We start from the raw sequence: 17,059 nt of genomic DNA, 5'->3' as shown, positions 1-17,059 counted from the left end.
TGATGCACTCTGGTTTCTATAGTACTCTATGCACCAGTTGTTGCAGTGGTTGAGTTCAGATCCTTTTACTTCATCTAATCCAAATATTCAGTTCCATGGCATAATGAAAAAATGATTGATGCTATGGCTGCAGAGTTTGGTTCCATAAAGTTTCACTTCAAGATTAATGTTCAGACCCTGGAGCTAATATGTCGTGCTCTTTGTTTATTCAAGCACGCATCTTTGCCTGTGTTCTATATCAACTTTGTGTTTCCAGTGATATTTCCACATCTTTGAGAAATGCAAATATATATGTGGTTTGATGAAAGAGTATGTCAAATGACCTATAAAAATCTGAGGGCTGCAAACGCTATCTCATGCCTGATTGTTTGAAGTCCATAGTCAATATAAAGACATATTTTTGAAGACGGACATGAAAAGATGTGAACTCTGCTCCATCTGTAGACAGGGAAACGTCTGCCATGGAAGCTTTTCTCTGGAATTTTAAGACTTCATGCTCCCCACCCACCAAAACTGTGAAGTTCTAAGGAAACATTAGCAGATTTTATAAATTTCATCAGTTAATTGTAAAACTGTTCCTTCAGGTAATTTGCAAATGTATGGTGTAATGGTTTAAAATTCTCAAGATTCATTCACTGCTTTTGAGATTTTCAATTATCCAGCTAAAGGGAGTTTTATTTTCCAATACATCATCTCGCTTCCCAGAAATCTGTATTTAAGGACTTCCTTACTTGCAGATTTGAGGACTTTTCTCAGACAAACTGTCCTCTAGAATATTTTAAAACTTTAGGTACACTGTTCCAATTCTTTTTTTGTCAACATTTAACAAATGTAAGGATAATGAAATCAAATCCAGCACCCAAACATGAGGATTTTTCCTGGCTAAAAGTCCTATTCATCACTAGCATACGGTTCCTAATAATGTAAAAAGATAATTTAAAAGAAAGCATCTGTTCTGGTTGGGGTTATTTTTAATCATTTCCTTCTTCTTTTTCTTTTTTTTCTTTCAGGAACCATATGGAGATGTGACAGAAAGGAGACTCCTTCGAGAGAAGCTGAAATGTAAGGACTTCAAATGGTTCTTGGAGAATGTGTACCCAGAGCTTCATGTACCTGAGGACAGACCAGGCTTCTTTGGAATGGTATGTGGCTGCTGAGAAGGGGCTTCCTTGCGGTTCTCTGAGCTCTCCTACTAACTCAGTGTCAAGGTATTTTTAAGCTAAAATCAGTTTGGGATTTTGGTCAAATTCAGTTAAAATAGGTAGGCTTTAACATGTGGTTTCTATCAGAATTTCATCTAGGGGGTGCTGTTCATGAAGCAGTTCTGTGAGAAGGGAGAAGAACAGGCAATGTGGCCATGAATTACACTTTCCAATTGATGCTTTGGTAGTGTTAAAGGCAACAAAAGATGACTTTGTTAATTTCTTGAAACTAAACTAAACTAAAAACACTAAAGTGTTTCAATTTTTAGTTGTTGACTTGAAAATAGAATCGGAATCAACTACGTTGGGAAAGACCTTTAATATCATTAAGTCCAACCTTTACCCCAGGACTGCCAGGTCCACCACTAAACCATAACACTGAGGGCCTCATCTACACAGTTTTTGAACACTTCCAATAGAAAGTGCATTGAAACATGTATTTGCACATTTTATCTGATGAAAATTATGATGGGAGAAGGAGCTGGTGCTGTGAGCTCACAGATCATACAGGATTCTACATGTCAAAACCAACGTGTTAATTTTTAATGTGGAGGTCACTTCAGACCAGCACAGGTTCACAAGTAGTTTTTGTTGGTTCAATATCAGAATCCCCTTCTCCTTTTTTAAGAGTTGACAACTTTCTATGCTGTTTGCAGCTTACAAATAAATATAAACTAGCTCTGTGTATATCACATTTCTGTAATCTCATTTGAAAGGGATGAAGGCAGAGATGATGCAGCAAATACCTGCTTGTCTGAAAAATAAGTAGATATCTGCTGCGTGTCTTATTAGCAAGACAAGACTGCACCTTTCTGCCAGGCAAAGCTGTATAAAATGCGTTCCTGATTACCAGTGCCGCATTGATTTAGAAGTACTTCTACTGGTAACTCGATCACTCTGCAGATCTAGCTAAGCTGCATTCCCACACTGCTGCATCACATCCAGCCCGTGTCACAACAATCTTGTCTTGCTGCCATCTGCACTTCAATTACTCAGTCTCTGCTGGATCTCCTTCAGTGGAGGAAAAGAACCTGATCATTGTGGGTGTACAAAACACACAAGAACCAAGTCCCCACACAGTCTTCCTAATGGCTTTTTTACTTGTTGAACGGAAAAGTTCCTAATGTGGAAATGCTGCAGTTTTCCATAGAGAGCAGTATTTTCCTTGGGGAGCTGTAGGAGCTCCCCTGGGGTGTGCATCAGCTGCCAGCAAAGCTCTTGTGAGCTTCTGAGAGAGTAGCCACCCTCCTCCATTTGTCTTGGAGCTTTGCACTTGAGCTGGTATCTCTGTGTGGTCACTGGCATCAAAGGCAATATCCACCATTAGTCAAGTACTTTGAATGGTCCCCAGTACAGCACTGGTTTGTTTTCAGTTGTTTTGTGCTGGATTGCTAACTGACAAGGTCAGTGACAGCTGAAGCAATAGCATGTTGAGACTTGGCTTCCACAAGCATTTCGGTAACCTTATCCTCCCCCCCACTTCTGTCCTTTGCCCTTTCAAGCAAAGCCAAGACTGGTGGCAGTGATGACACTGCTTCAACCCACTCAGAGGTGAAGGGATTTGTGCAGCTTCTCTCACGATTTAACTGCACGTCGTCCTCAGCAAAGGTGTTGGCAATACCTAGAAATAATAATTCTTGTTCAGTGCTTCTTGAGGTATCTGTGCTGTAATTTAGGTGTGCTCTGTATATTTCTCTAAAATCAATCCTTAAATGCTGTCATCTAGTTGTGAGCAGAATAAGAATGCACTTTTTTTTTTTTTTTAGGAAGAGTTTAAAATGCAATTAATGTACATTTATACTCTAAGAAAGTGACAGTGCAAAAATGACACCTAGTGATTCAACTGTTTTGTGGATATTGAGTCCCATCTGCTAACTTCAGTGAATCATTGATCATGTTCTTTACTCTTGCTTTAGCTGTGTAGTGTTTTTCTGGTTCACAAAAATACTGTGTTTCAAAGTGTTGGCTTTGCTAACAGCACAGCTTAGTGTGAGGTTATTCAGTTGTTCAGAGAGACTGCAAAGGAATATGGGGATTTCTCCCTCCCTTAAAGATCTTTACACTGAAGTTGGAAAGCTTTCTAAGGTTACCCATAGCTCAACCGTATCTTATTGAAATAAATGCAAGAATTATTGAGCAGCATTCAGTGCCATGCACTGAGAAATAGATACTGGTGTTAATTTTATTTAAAAAAACCAATTTTTAATAATTCTCAAACTATGATTGCATTCTTATAAACTGTCTTGAGCCCTAGAAATGAGGCAAATACGTCTAACTTGTTCTTGAGCTCCATGCAGCTTTGGAACTTTGTGTAGGGTATGATCTAAACCTTTTAAGTTGAATTTGTTTGGGGGGCAGGAGGGAGTGAAGCTGGTAGACACTTAGTGGGTTAAAATATTAAGATGTCGGCATTTCTGGAAAGGCTGAAAATCCTTTTTAGGTTCTTTTGCAGAGCACTGATGTCTCTTTCGTGCTGGCAGAGCACCTGATTTGTCTATCCTTGAGCTTGTATTTACCAGTGAACTGTATACTTCTGCTGCAGCTGGTGTGAAATCTTAAAAAGACTTGAACCCCAGGCCTGTGCAGATTGCCCACCCTCACAGCCCAGACTAGATCTGCTTAAAAATCTTAGCTGCTATGGGATGGGATGGTGTGGACACCTCTAGGAAGAACTTTGAGCCATTTTATGTGTCCGATATTAGTACTGTGATGGTGCTGCATCATGGGGGTAGGTGAAAATGGAGGAACCGCACAGCTCTGTGATCTTTTCATGTTGTTGATGAATGTGGAAATACATGGCTGCAAAGCAAGGGTTCAGTAGCCCAGGGTTCTTCTCCCCTCATACTAAGTCTTGCTGGTGTATCTGAGATTGAAGATTATGGTCAGCCAGTGAATTTGGTTTTGAACTTGGCATCCAGATTGCTTTAAAAAGCATTGACATAAAAATCAGGATTTTACCTCTCCTTTTCTGTAAGTTTTATTACTTGGCAGTGAGACCATGTTATGTTCAGATATGAGAAGTTTTCCTCTGTTCTTCTTCATTTCTATCTGGTCTTTATTCTAGCTGATGTGAAGCAACTAAGCTGATAGATGTTTGTGGCTATCTAGCTGATGGCTCTTTCATCATCTGTCCTTAAAGGCATCTGAGACTGACTGAATCAGTTGGGAGATCAAAAACTTGGAGTTTTCTGTTGGCCATTTTCTTCCACATTTTCCCTCAAGACAATCTAATCTTCAATGAATTTCCAAATGCTTAGTCATAATTTTATTTTAACTTAGGCCAGAAATAACCTTAAAAAAGATCAGAAAGAAAGATTTTAATCCTTTAAAACGATAAATAATTTTGTTTTGCTGTGACGTATAAGAGAGGATTTTGTAATTTATCTAAATAACACGTGGTATATATGGACAAGCTTACAGAAGCTATCTTTGCTATATGGCTTAAGTTATATAATCAAGAAAACTATTGCATGTCTGGTGTTACAAGTCCTCAGAGGCATCAGGCTCCAAAACAGCCTCCTCTAGGGCATACCTCTAAAACTGAATTATAACACAATTTCTATTGTACCACTTGAGATTTGGTACCCAGTGTTATGGCTGACTAGACCTGGAGATCTGATGGCCGTCATAGCAAAACACGCACCACTCCATTGGCTGTGCAGCCTCTGAAAGCTTGGGACAGACCTTTTTAAAGGAAGTGGGAGAAGTTCAAGTGTTTGATGCTAATCTCAAGTGAATACAGCATTACTTGAGACATGTGCTTGTATGTTCTTGAGTTTCCCAGGGAGATCTGGACTTGGTGGAGTGAGCAACTGGATTCCAATAGCAGTGTCTGATCATTTTGATTCCTTCAAAGGCTCTTAGTCATCAGCATTGTATACCCATTTCAGCATTGCATTTAACAAGTTAACAGAAATCTGAGGATATTCACTATTTTTAATTAAAAAAATCATGATATGAAAATATCATATGCTCAGAAAAATCATCCCCTGTGACTGCTCAGATTACCTTTGAGGTAAAAGCTTATGACTGGTCAGGACCATGAAGCTGTTTACTTGCTACAAATTTACTGTGTCCCACAGTATAATCTGCCCATTCCATTAATACATCAGCAGCAATGCCACTGTGGTGGATCTGTTTTGTGGATGAGAAGTTGGCTGTACTCCACTGACTGTACTTACCAACTAATGTAATGAAGTTTTAATGTCAAAAGTCTGTTGTCGATGTGTTGCTTACAGTTACATGACATAGATTTTATCCTCAAGATAACCCCCAAACCAGATTGATTCCTGTATTCTATCAATATATGCAAGTGTGAAGATGTTAGCAAAAAATAGATTTGAATTTCTCCAAGCAGTAAGGGATAAAGGTCTGAGGTGAATATCTCAGTAGCTGCTGTTTATTACGTGTCCCAGCCCGCAAATGAGTGGTAACTCAGTGGCACCGTAGAGTACACCTGCAGTGTTTCAACAGGAGACAAACACTGTAGAAAGATGCAGCCAGTAATCCTGCATGAGTAGAACTTTTTAGATCTGTGTGTTTTAATGGCAAGGTGATCAACATTTTTTCTTGCTTCTGTTTCTCTAATGCAGCATTCTGCAAAAGAATTAAGGTAAGTCACAGAGAAAATTTTGTTCTTACTGCATGATGAGTTGATGGTGGATATGGGAATAAAGATAGCTTCAGAAATGAATGGATGATTACTGTTTTGATAGAGCTGTTGCACATAAAGGGAACTTAAACTGTGTTCTCATTTAACAAGAGAAAAACAGTACTTTCACAAATTCTCTCATACTTCTTTTTTCTGCCTAGGAACAGAGGGCAGGTTTTAGTTTTTTGCCTAAATGGTTCAGTGATAAGATTTTAAAATCTTTATCATTGCTGATCAGGTCATCTGACAGCTTAGTATGGACTATTCCCACAAATTATATCTTGAATATCTATTAGGCTTCCTGATGAAGTGTGGGTGTAGAAGAATATCTACTGATGTCTGAATAAACAAACTAAAAGAAATAGGTTGAGATATGGGCCATGTATGTTTAGGAATATGTCTGCATGTTCTTGATGTAGAGTGTAGAAAGTTGTGAAGCTTATTGTTTGGTTTACATAGTTATACGGTTGTGTTAAAAAACATCTGTAAAAGAAACTTTCCTGTTTTTGGAGGTGTGGTACTTGCCTAGTGTTATCAAAGTAAATGAAATGTCTTCTGACAGCTCAAGGGAGGGGTGCAGCAGCCTCATGGGTTCCCAACAAACCAGGGAGTGCTTTTGGTGCCCAGGGAGGTTTATTTGCTTCTGGTAAAGTAAAAATGAATTTCATCAAACACCAAATTCACATGTTGGTTTATCTTGTACTGAAAAATTCCACCAAATGCTAGTGGAAACATGTTCAGAGAGGAATTAAGAGGCAAAGCCTGTAAGGGTAGGGCTTCACTCCTACATTTATACATTTGGCTCTGACAGGAGAGTCTCACAGCCCCAGCAGGCCTGCAACGGCCCGAAGCCCTTGGTGGTCCTCCCGAGACCTTCTGTATTACTGTTGCCTTGGGCCAGCAGCCCAGGCATACAGAGCACCGAGAGCTTGGCTGTCGTTCAGCAGGAATAGGCACAAAGCAGTGGAAGGAGGATGTTGGGTAGCAATAAAAACAGAAGTTAGGAAAGAAAAATGTATGTAGAACACATATATTTAATTTTTCAACTTGTGTGGTTAGCTCTGTGGTGGGTTTGGGTCCTGCAGGGTTTGTCTTGTTTGTTTGGTTTTAGCCTTCTGCAGTTCCTTTGTGTCTATCCATTCTCCCCATTGAGAACTGAGGATGCAATTATCATGACTAGTTAAGAGCAGTGAAATTACACCTTGCTGAGCTAACTCTTCTGAGATTTACTATGCTTATTCTTTTTGTCTGTGATACAATTACATTCAGTAACGGGGGCATTCAGCTTGAACCTATGCTTGCAGAACCTCTTTTGCCTTGTGTAATTTTAAATTCGGTTAAGTGGCTAATACTAGGAGTCAGTAATTGTTATGACATTGTTTAACTTATTTTCAGTTACTTTTGCCTCCTGAATACTTAAATACAAGTCCCTGTTAATTAGCCTGATGTTTTTAAAATGAGGTGACTTAGTACTTTAAAATTTAATCTGAAAGTTATGCACCTTGTGTGTCAGAGATCAGCCACACTGGTGAGGAATGTTTAATGTCACACCTAGTGTCTGTCTCCAAAGATGTATGTTACCCACTTTGAGGTGTAAAATACTGTTCTTAAAATCTGTCTTAAAATCTGTCTGCTTGTTCAACCTCAAGAGGGTACTGGAATCCTTTTTAGAACAAATCCTTGTAATATCTCCCATTTGACAAACTCAGAAAAGTATGTAGTCTTCATAAGAAAAAATTGAACAAGTGCATCCTGGGGGTGGGGGAAGACATGGCTGACTCTTCTGTTCCATGTGAGTTGCTGGCTTGCTGGGTTTCAACACAGCTTTTCACAGTTCCTGCCTACTTCATTTGCAAATACACAGGAACACGGTGTCATTCCTAGGGGAAGCCTGTGTGCTTCAATGCCCAAAGTCAAGATGGTCCCAACAGTTTTATTTCACATTAGTCATAGAGATGTTGCCATTGGATCCATTTGATCTAATCAAGTTAATTTGCTCTAGCTCTAGGATATAAACCTCACAGCCCAGCAGGATGGGTGTAAAGTGACTACAGCATATTTTCCTTAGTTTAATGCTTTAAAACTTCTCGTTTTGATTAGCTGAAGAATAGAGGAATGGCAAACTTCTGTTTTGATTATAACCCTACAAATGAACATCAAGTAACCGGACACAGGATCATACTGTACCCATGTCATGGCATGGGACAAAATCAGGTAAGATTTGGTTTACTTTAATTCTGACTAACACAGTTATAATGTAAAAAAGTATGGTAAAGGCATTGCAGTAGGGCTGAGAGAATGTTGCCACAATGAGGTAATCTTAGGTCTGATTTTGATTCTTGCATTGAATGCCTGTAGTTTTGATGTATCTCCAGATCAGATTTGCTTCATTCTGAAGATGTGTCTACCCAGATGAGGGAACTCATGCATACCTTAATTATGCCTTTCCACAGAGCTCATTAGCAGGGGTTAATATAAGCACAGCACTGCAGCTGTAGTGTTTATTAGGCCAGTGTTTGTTCACCTCCAGCTGGTCTTGGGCAGACCAGCATATCTCTGAGCTTTTGTCTGTCCATGTCTCCAAAGCGCTTAATAATATTGCAAACCTCACCTAGTTCTGCCTGTGTCTATCATCATGTCTTTTCCTCTTCATGCTTGTTTTAACTGTGCAAGTGGTTTTGGATGGCATCTTCTCCTGAACTCCACAGTAGAGAAATGTCATCTTGGGCTTGTGCTCCAGAATCCTGGGGAGCAGGGATCCCTCTAACACTTTCATTATTCCTTTCCTGGTTTTAACTTCTGAAGCTGAAGATGCTTGCTGGTGTCTTTCTCCTTGCTGATTGAAAGTGTGTGCATTCACGGTTAGCTATGATACCCACAAAGCTCTCTGCATAATGCCATGTTAAACGTGTTTATGGGCACCATGTGCCAATTTACAATGGTTGTTTTGCGTAGCTTTGAGTGGCCACCTTTTAGAATTAAGGTTTGGTGTTTCTGTGGCATGTAACATGTACTTCCCTATCTAGCTTGATTTTTTTTTTTTGGCTTCTAACTGACTATATAGCATGCTTCTAGTGGGGAGGGGTAGAGAAATAACCAAGGTCTTTGTTGAGAGTAAGTACATAAAATTGACTGTTTGTGTAACTTTACTCTTTCGGAATTATTTTTTTTCTTGAGGAAATTAGTCCAAACATTCAGTTAGGAAAGTTTGGGAAAGAACCAGAGATGTGTCAGATAAGCATTGTATTTGTTATCTTTCTGAACTTTGCTTTATAAATATATACAAGCTTGAGGAGTGAAAAACAAGTCTGTATTAAGAAAGAAGCTTCTAATGTGAATTGCATTTTAAATAAGGAAAGGAAAACAATAGTCTTAGCACTATGGTTTGTATCTTAGAAGAAAGTAGATTTGGTTTTGGTAGCAAGTTCGTTGCCTTACGTACTAACAACAAACTTATCTGGTTTTTAGTATTATTTATCGGTTCATGTCTTAACTTTCCTAATGTTTGTATCCTGGAGACCAAGACGCAGGGTAGGGCAGGCAGAGAATCTTGCATCATAAAAGCCAAAGGATCTCAGTACTGACAGATGTATGTCAAGTGCAGTAAGTCACACCACCCCACCCCATTTTACTCCTCCAGTTCAGCTCCATGCACAAGCTAATACGCTTATATACACCTATATAGAAGATAAGGTGATAATCAGGCAACAGAGTTAAGCCACTTCCTTATGAGGAAGAGTTGATTGCTATTGTAGATTAAGAAGTATTTCAAGAATGGGATTGCATACTCAAACACAAAAGTTATTTATAGATTTATTTATTTTTTTAGATTACAAGAGTAGAGGGGTTGAATCTTTTTTGTATTTTTCTGAGGAAAAAAAAAAGTTTTGAATTTTCTCTTCCACCAAGAAAAAATAATGATATAGGACAAAAGGTGAAAGCAACAGTGCAACTGAGAGGTGGGTTGTCATGAGAGGACACTTTTACAGTTATCTTTTGTTTAGCTAGCACTAAAAGATTAACTGAATTTGCTGCAAAGACCACACTGCTGGATAGTAATGCTCTGACATCTCTGCTGATGATGCGACACACCTGCAATAGCAGCACCGGGCTGAGCACCGATGCTGTGGGAGCGGTGCAATTAGCGCTCCCTCTGCTGGCATCCAGAGAGCAGGAGAAATGGAGAAGCTGCCTGACTGCAATATAAACCCGTGAAAGAAAATAGGAGGCGACACGGGGAATTACAGAGCCTGAGGAGGGAATGCCAAACACAGGAAATGGGCAAAAGGCATGGAACCAGGGAAAGGGGGCCAAGGTGACAGGGGGCAGAAGAAGCTTGCGACAGAGGTAGGGGCAACAGGCGAGGAGCCTCATGTGTGACAGAGGAAGACAAGGAAGGACCATGAAACAAGCATAATCACTGTAGACCCCTTTAATAGAGATACCAATTGGCAAATGGGGGTATGAGTAGTAATTGCAAGAGAAGAAGTGAACAGCAGGAAGAACTGCAGGTACAGGAATAGCGGGAGGCTAAAATAAGACAAGACATAGAAGCACAAGTGAGACGGGAAATGAAAGTCAGGGTTGCTGAACTTGCACCTTCTTTTTCTGGCTCACAAATAGCTGTGAAACCTACCAGCAGGATATTTCTATTTCCTTCCTGTCCCCCACCTTTTGACAGTTGTTTTTCAAAGGTAGCAGGCTGCTCCTTGTGGTGTGAATTCCTTATCTCAGTTGGCAGGTGACAGTGGCAGGATTGAAACAGTCAAATCTCCCATGTGTACCTCCATAACTGTCAGCTGATGGAGCTGATGGTGACCAGGTTTCTCATCTTCTAGTTGTGTTAAGGTGAGCAGGGCATTTCAGAGTTTCACAGATGTTTGCTAACAGCAGGTAGCTCTTAACTTCTGATTGTCCTTGGAAGGGAATCTGGCATCCTAATATAGACCTCTTCTGCCTGTTCTCCTCCAATCCGTTCTCATCACTCATTACCTATATACAGCTTTAGCGGCAAACCCTCATTACAAAGCTTCCATGCAGTCACCTGTCCAGCACCATGTATCATAGACAGTTGCAGTTTCTTCACTCCATGCTACTTAACACTTTCCTTCCCATGCTGGCTGTCTCACAGCCTTTTGCTAACACCCTTGCTCTGTCTCTGTTCTCACTTACTCTTTCCCCAGTTACTACCCAGAATAGGTCATGTTTTGCTCCTTTTCAGATGCCTTTCTTCTTTCCTGGCTAGCTCCCATTTTGAATCCTTTAGTCATTTTCTCATCTCTTCTTCTAGTTGCAGTGTTTGTTCCACGATTCATCACTTTCTTCCTCAAACAGTATTCCCTGCTGCACATTCACTATGTTTCATGGTACAAAGGAATGAAGTTTGTTCTCCAGAGTACAGCTCAGTAAAGTTATATTCAAAACCATCTTGATAGGATTTAACATTAATGAAGGTTAACTTGGTCAGACATCTGTGTCTCACACTCCAGTACACTCATCTTCTGGCATGATATGCTACTGGCAGGTGGCTGTTTTTGTAGGGGACAACTGCAAAAGCTTTTTTTACTGGAAGCAATTCTCCACTTAAAGTGACCTCTGAATATCTGTGTGCACTGTGCTGAGAGGGGAGAGCTCTGGGCTCTTGATTATTTATAAAGGCCAGCACCTGCTCCCATGTTATGTCTCAGTAACTAAAACTACTCTGAGAAAACTAAGGTCCCTGGTAGTTTGTTGACATTTTTCCTTGAATCCATGGTCTAAGTGAGACTGTTCTTTTTAGTCCTTTTGAGTTGCTTTTGTGTAAGGAGTTGTTGTGTAAGTAGGTTGTTTAAAATTAGTGAGTCCGTTGTAGCAAGAAGATGAGGATACAGCTGCAGGGGTAGGACCTGTGTATATATGGAAGAGAGGCAGAAAATACACAAAATGTTGGCTACTTGGTGCTTGCATCTCAGGCTGCTGGAGTTTTGTCGGATTATCTATCCCCAGTAAATGAGAATGAAGGCTTTGAAATTCAACACTAATAAAGCCCATTGCCCTTCCTGGTATGGCTGGGAAGCAGTATGGAGGGCACCCACATATGATGGCAGGAAGCTGATCTGATGTGGTAGGAGGATGGGAAACCACTGAACAGCCTGCTTTATCTGGCAGTGCTTCCTCCAATATTCCCATTTTCAGCTGATAGATTTGAGGCAAATAGGGAGAGGGAAGCAAATAGCTTAGCGAAGTCCTTGGGTTTTCTGTGAAAGGGGTATCAGACCTGGTATCCTCTCTGCTGGTTGTACCCATCAAGTGCAAACTTCTTCATATGTGCAGAAGAGCAGTATCCAGGCACAGGGAGGGATGAGAGTAGGTTACATGGTGTGGTGAGGTAGCGGAAATCTGCCTCCATTGCTTTTTCTGCAGAGCACTGATACAGCTGGGGCATATCTGATAGTTGGCCCAGAAGTGCTAGGCACTGGATAAAAGGCCTCATCAAGCTTTTCAGGAGCACTTAAAGGAGTCTTCTGGTTCTCTGAAGCAAAGAAATGCTGCATAGCTACTAGTTGCTGAGCTATGGATCAGTGTGAAAATGCTTCCCTTCTGTCCACAGAACCAACTGAGCAAGGAAAGGGCACTAAAGAACACTTTACTTTTTGAGGACAAAGAGGTTTATCTCACGTATTATTGGAGCTTGAAAAAGCCTGAAGCCTGAAGTATTTATTTCATTTGAAAGAGTATAGGTTAAAGAACTGTCTAATATTAATTGGACAAGGAGGCAGGAGTCCTTAGTTGCTAATGCTACAACCCCAATCCTTAATATCCAGAAATAACACTTATTATTGTTATTATAACATTAATGTTATTCAGAAATAAGCATTTTACTTGCTCTTCTATTCCAAAATCTGGCACAAGTCCTTGAGAGGTCATTCAAGGAAGATGTCAATAGTAAGGAGCACTCTGTCCTAGTAGCTGTTCCATCTACTCTTGATGCATCTGGTGCAATCGGCAGGCTTGCACTGATACTGAATGCAAATTGCTAAAAGGAGTTACTGTATCTAATAAATCTACTAATGAGCAGGGCTCTACATGTGCCCCTGTAAAAATGACAGCTGTAAAAAAATGTCCATCCAGACACAAATGAGAGGAATTGAAGCTTCTTTTTTTTTTTTTTTTTTTCATTATTCACAAGTCGTAGGCTTAAAATGAGTGAGTGCCCTTTATAGCTCACTGTGGTGCCTGAAGTAGTAGGCTTTCCATGTGCCAATCAGATACTGCATATGGGAACGAAAGCATGAAGGCCAGGGAATAGCCCCTTCCTACTGGGGTAAATAGAATCATAGAATCATAGAATAGTTAGGGTTGGAAAGGACCTTAAGATCATCTAGTTCCAACCTCCCTGCCATGGGCAGGGACACCTCACACTAAACCATGCCACCCAAGGCCTCGTCCAACCTGGCCTTGAACACCGCCAGGGATGGAGCATTAACAACTTCTTTGGGCAACCCAGTCGAGTGCCTCAACACCGTCAGAGTAAAGAGCTTCCTCCTTATATCCAATCTAAACTTCCCCTGTTTAAGTTTTAACCCATTACCCCTGGTCATATCACTGCAGTCCCTAATGTAGAGTCCCTCCCCAGCATCCTTACAGGCCCCCTTCAAATACTGGAAGGCTACTATGAGGTCTCCACGCAGCCTTCTCTTCTTCAGGCTGAACAGCCCCAACTTCTCAGCTTATCTTCATATGGGAGATGCTTCAGTCCCCTGATCATCCTTGTGTCCCTCCTCTGGATTTGTTCCAACAGTTTCATGTCCTTTTTATGTTGAGGACACCAGAACTGCACACAGTACTCCAAGTGAGGTCTCATGAGAGCAGAGTAAAGGGGCAGGATCATCTCCTTCCACCTCCTGGTCACGCTCCTTTTGATGCAGCCCAGGATACGGTTGGCTTTCTGGGCTGTGAGCGCACACTGAAGCTGGCTCATGTTCATTTTCTCATCAACCAGCACCCCCAAGTCCTTCTCCACAGGGCTGCTCTGAATCTCTTCTCTGCCCAACCTGTAGCTGTGCCTGGGATTGCTCCAACCCAGGTGTAGGACCTTGCACTTGGCATGGTTAAACTTCATGAGGTTGGCATCAGCCCACCTCACAAGCGTGTCAAGGTCCCTCTGGATGGCATTCCTTCCCTCCAGTGTATCAACCGAACCACACAGCTTGGTGTCATCAGCAAACTTGCTGAGGGAGTACTCAATCCCACTGTCCATGTTACCAACAAAGATGTTGAACAACACTGGTCCCAACACCAATCCCTGAGGGACACCAGTCGTTACTGGTCTCCAGCTGGACATTGAGCCATTGACCACAACTCTTTGTGTGCGGCCATCCAGCCAGTTCTTTATCCACCGAGTGGTCCATCCATCAAATTGATGTCTCTCCAATTTAGAGACAAGGATGTTGTGGGACAGTGTTGAACGCTTTGCACAAATCCAGGTAGATGACATCAACTGCTCTACCCCTGTCCATCAGTTCTGTAGCCCCATCACAGAAGGCCACCAGATTGGTCAGGCAGGATTTCCCCTTAGTGAAGGCATGCTGGCTGTCACCAACCACATTGCTGTTTTTCATAATAGTAGTAGGCCAATGTTCTCACAGTTGACTTCTGTTGAGGAGGCGACATTTCTGGCATAGAGCATAATGTCGTAAAGGCAGTTCATCCTATATCATAGGAACAGGTCCTAGCAATAGATTTCAAGGTGAAATCAGAGTCTCCTGGATGAAGCTGCTTTCTCAAAACACTCACTTCCCTTTGCGGCATACCACAAATGAATGGTGGCAAACAGGTTAATTATAGGGGGTCAGTCACTTGTACCACTGCCAAAAAAACCAAAGCCATGATTCAATGGGCAGCATTGGTCTGAGTATGGCTGCGACAGCCACCTCAGCAGAGAAATACCCGATTGTGCTAAAAGTTGGGGAGATTTCGTGACACAACTACCATCAGCGTAGTCTAAATCAGAGCTCTTACACCTGGAAATGGATGACTTCAGACTTTGTAATCACACAGTTCTGTTTACATTATAACTCAATTTCCAGTTTCTCTTTCAAGGTTAATTAGCCTTGGTGGTTGTTAAGGATGGTTTTGCACTAAGTTCAGGTGTATGCAATATTTCTGAATTGGCATACCCCCTTTCACAAAGCCTTACAGTCTCTTTCTCCAGGGGTGAAACAAAACAGAAGAGGATTCCTTCTGTCCCTCCATCCTTTTATTGATTTCCACTAATGCACCTATACTATTGGTAAAAAGCAATTTTCTGATGTGTATAAAACTCTGCTCTACTGAGTATAATCTAAATTAGATCAAAACACACATCCGTGCACTATAGTCATCTAAATTATTTACAAGCATGCTAAATAGAAACAGCTCTCAAGCTTTGCCGCTCTTTAATGAAGTACAGAATTTGGCATATGTCCACAATAAATATAAAAATTTTAAGGAAGTCTTCAACCGTGATTTTTGGCTGCAGAAGCCAAAAAGTTTTAGAGCATGTTCAGAGGACCTCTGTAGAATATTGTGCATCAAGCAAAGCCAGTAGATTGTCTTTAATAGTGTTTGTGTTTAAAAGCAGCTGTAGCTGATTTGCTTCAAATAATATCTAAAAATGTTATATAACAAAATGCTTATCACCGTGCCTTTGGAGTACTTTGTAATTGGAAATGAACCTTGACCAAACTGCTTTGAACTATGCAGTGAGCAACTCCTTAATTAAAAGTAACATTGTTTGCAACAGCTGAATTAAGAAAGCAAAATGTCAGACTACAAAATGTTTTCCATCCTATTTTTAAGCGTTATCTAGAATGTGCAAGTAGAATATTGCAGTCAAATTTTGTTAAGTTCTTTAGTGCTGGAAAGTCTGTTTTCCAGGGCATTTATTCAGCAATTCATGAATTTTAAGTGCTATCAGAGTAAAGCAGTGCTGTGCTAAGATAGATTTTCTGTAAAATAGCAAATGGCAGAAGTTGAGGCTCCTTGACTATTTTTGGCAGAATCTCTCTTCACAGTGGCAAGTTTAATATGTGAGCTTAATTACAGTATCTTAGTATAGCCTCCTTATAAATACTTTCTTGTGTACATATGAAATGACTGTTGTCTTTTGCTTCTTTTGGGTTTGTAGTTTTTTGAGTACACATCCCATAATGAAATACGTTACAATACCCGACAGCCAGAAGTCTGTGCAGCAGTTGATTCGGGGACTGACTACTTGACAATGTACTTGTGTCAAGAAAATGTCCACAACATTCCTGAAAACCAGAAGTTTGTTTTCAGAGAGGTAAGTGTGCCTGCTTGGGTTTGGGGTTTCTGGAAGTAGTTGAAGGAGAATTGTTGAGGTTCTCTTTCTTTTTCACTTACTGCCTACACATCATACAGGCCACAACCTCAGTAGAGATCTCTGAGATACGCTGTCTTTCTTATAATATCTGAACACAGAAGCAGGGTAGCAGCAGTGTGCAGGTGAAGAGTATGGCAGCATAAAGAACGGGAAGATGAGAGAAAGGAAAATGCCCTTCTTCACCCAAGAGAAGTTGGGAATGTTAAAAGAGGTCTCTCTGCCTTGTCCATATCTAGTATTTTCTGGGCTGCTCAGCTCTCTTGCATCTCACGCGTACTGCCTTTTCCTGAGAACTGAGGAGAAATTACAGCCCTTTCCCAATCAATCTTGTGGCTGGTCTATCTCTGCTCTTCTTTCGTTGACTTCATTTATTTCCCATATATCCTTGATACTTCACATACCACCATTACTTTACACTCTTCCCTGCTTTTGAGAGCTGCTGCGTCTCCTCTGCAAACCATCTTTCACCATCCTCCCTATGTGCACTATGCACACCAGAAGTGCTCCCTGAGCTTTTCTGCAGTGTTATGTCATTGGGTACTTTGCTGCACCATTGAAAAACTACCTTCTGCCCTACTCCTGCCCCTACACAGGACAAATCTTCCTGGCTGTGGGCACTCAGCAAATCTGTACCTCTCTTCTTCAGCCTTAATGCCTACTCCTAAAGGGGAGAAATACTGAGAAGTATCGGAGTATATTTAATAGACATGTAATGTGATCTTAGAAAACCTTGTGTTTAGTTTTTAATCTCTGAAGGAGTTCCTGGATGCCCAAGGGAAAATAATTTGGATGAAAAATGATGGCCTTGGTCAGGTTCTGGAGTGATATTATTTGGGTAAGGGA

At 40.9% G+C, this 17,059-nt stretch overlaps 1 protein-coding gene across 1 annotated transcript in view; it reads left to right on the top strand.

Annotated features, from left to right (window-relative positions):
- GALNT12 (polypeptide N-acetylgalactosaminyltransferase 12) overlaps nucleotides 1-17,059 on the top strand; it is a 50,064-nt gene that overhangs the window by 30,108 nt on the left and 2,897 nt on the right. The window contains exons 7-9 of the mRNA XM_061351462.1: nucleotides 1,011-1,142; nucleotides 7,954-8,067; nucleotides 16,001-16,156. Of these exons, the coding sequence (XP_061207446.1) occupies nucleotides 1,011-1,142; nucleotides 7,954-8,067; nucleotides 16,001-16,156 (402 nt within the window). The remainder of the gene's footprint in view (nucleotides 1-1,010; nucleotides 1,143-7,953; nucleotides 8,068-16,000; nucleotides 16,157-17,059) is intronic.

This window comes from Neopsephotus bourkii, unplaced genomic scaffold (assembly GCF_033783945.1).
Source record: "Neopsephotus bourkii isolate Nb327-2 ecotype Australia unplaced genomic scaffold, CSIRO-AGI_Nbou_v1 NB_591, whole genome shotgun sequence".
NCBI lineage: Eukaryota > Metazoa > Chordata > Aves > Psittaciformes > Psittacidae > Neopsephotus > Neopsephotus bourkii.
The sequence above is the reverse complement of the archived record's forward strand: the minus strand, read 5'-3'. Positions and strand labels throughout refer to the sequence as shown.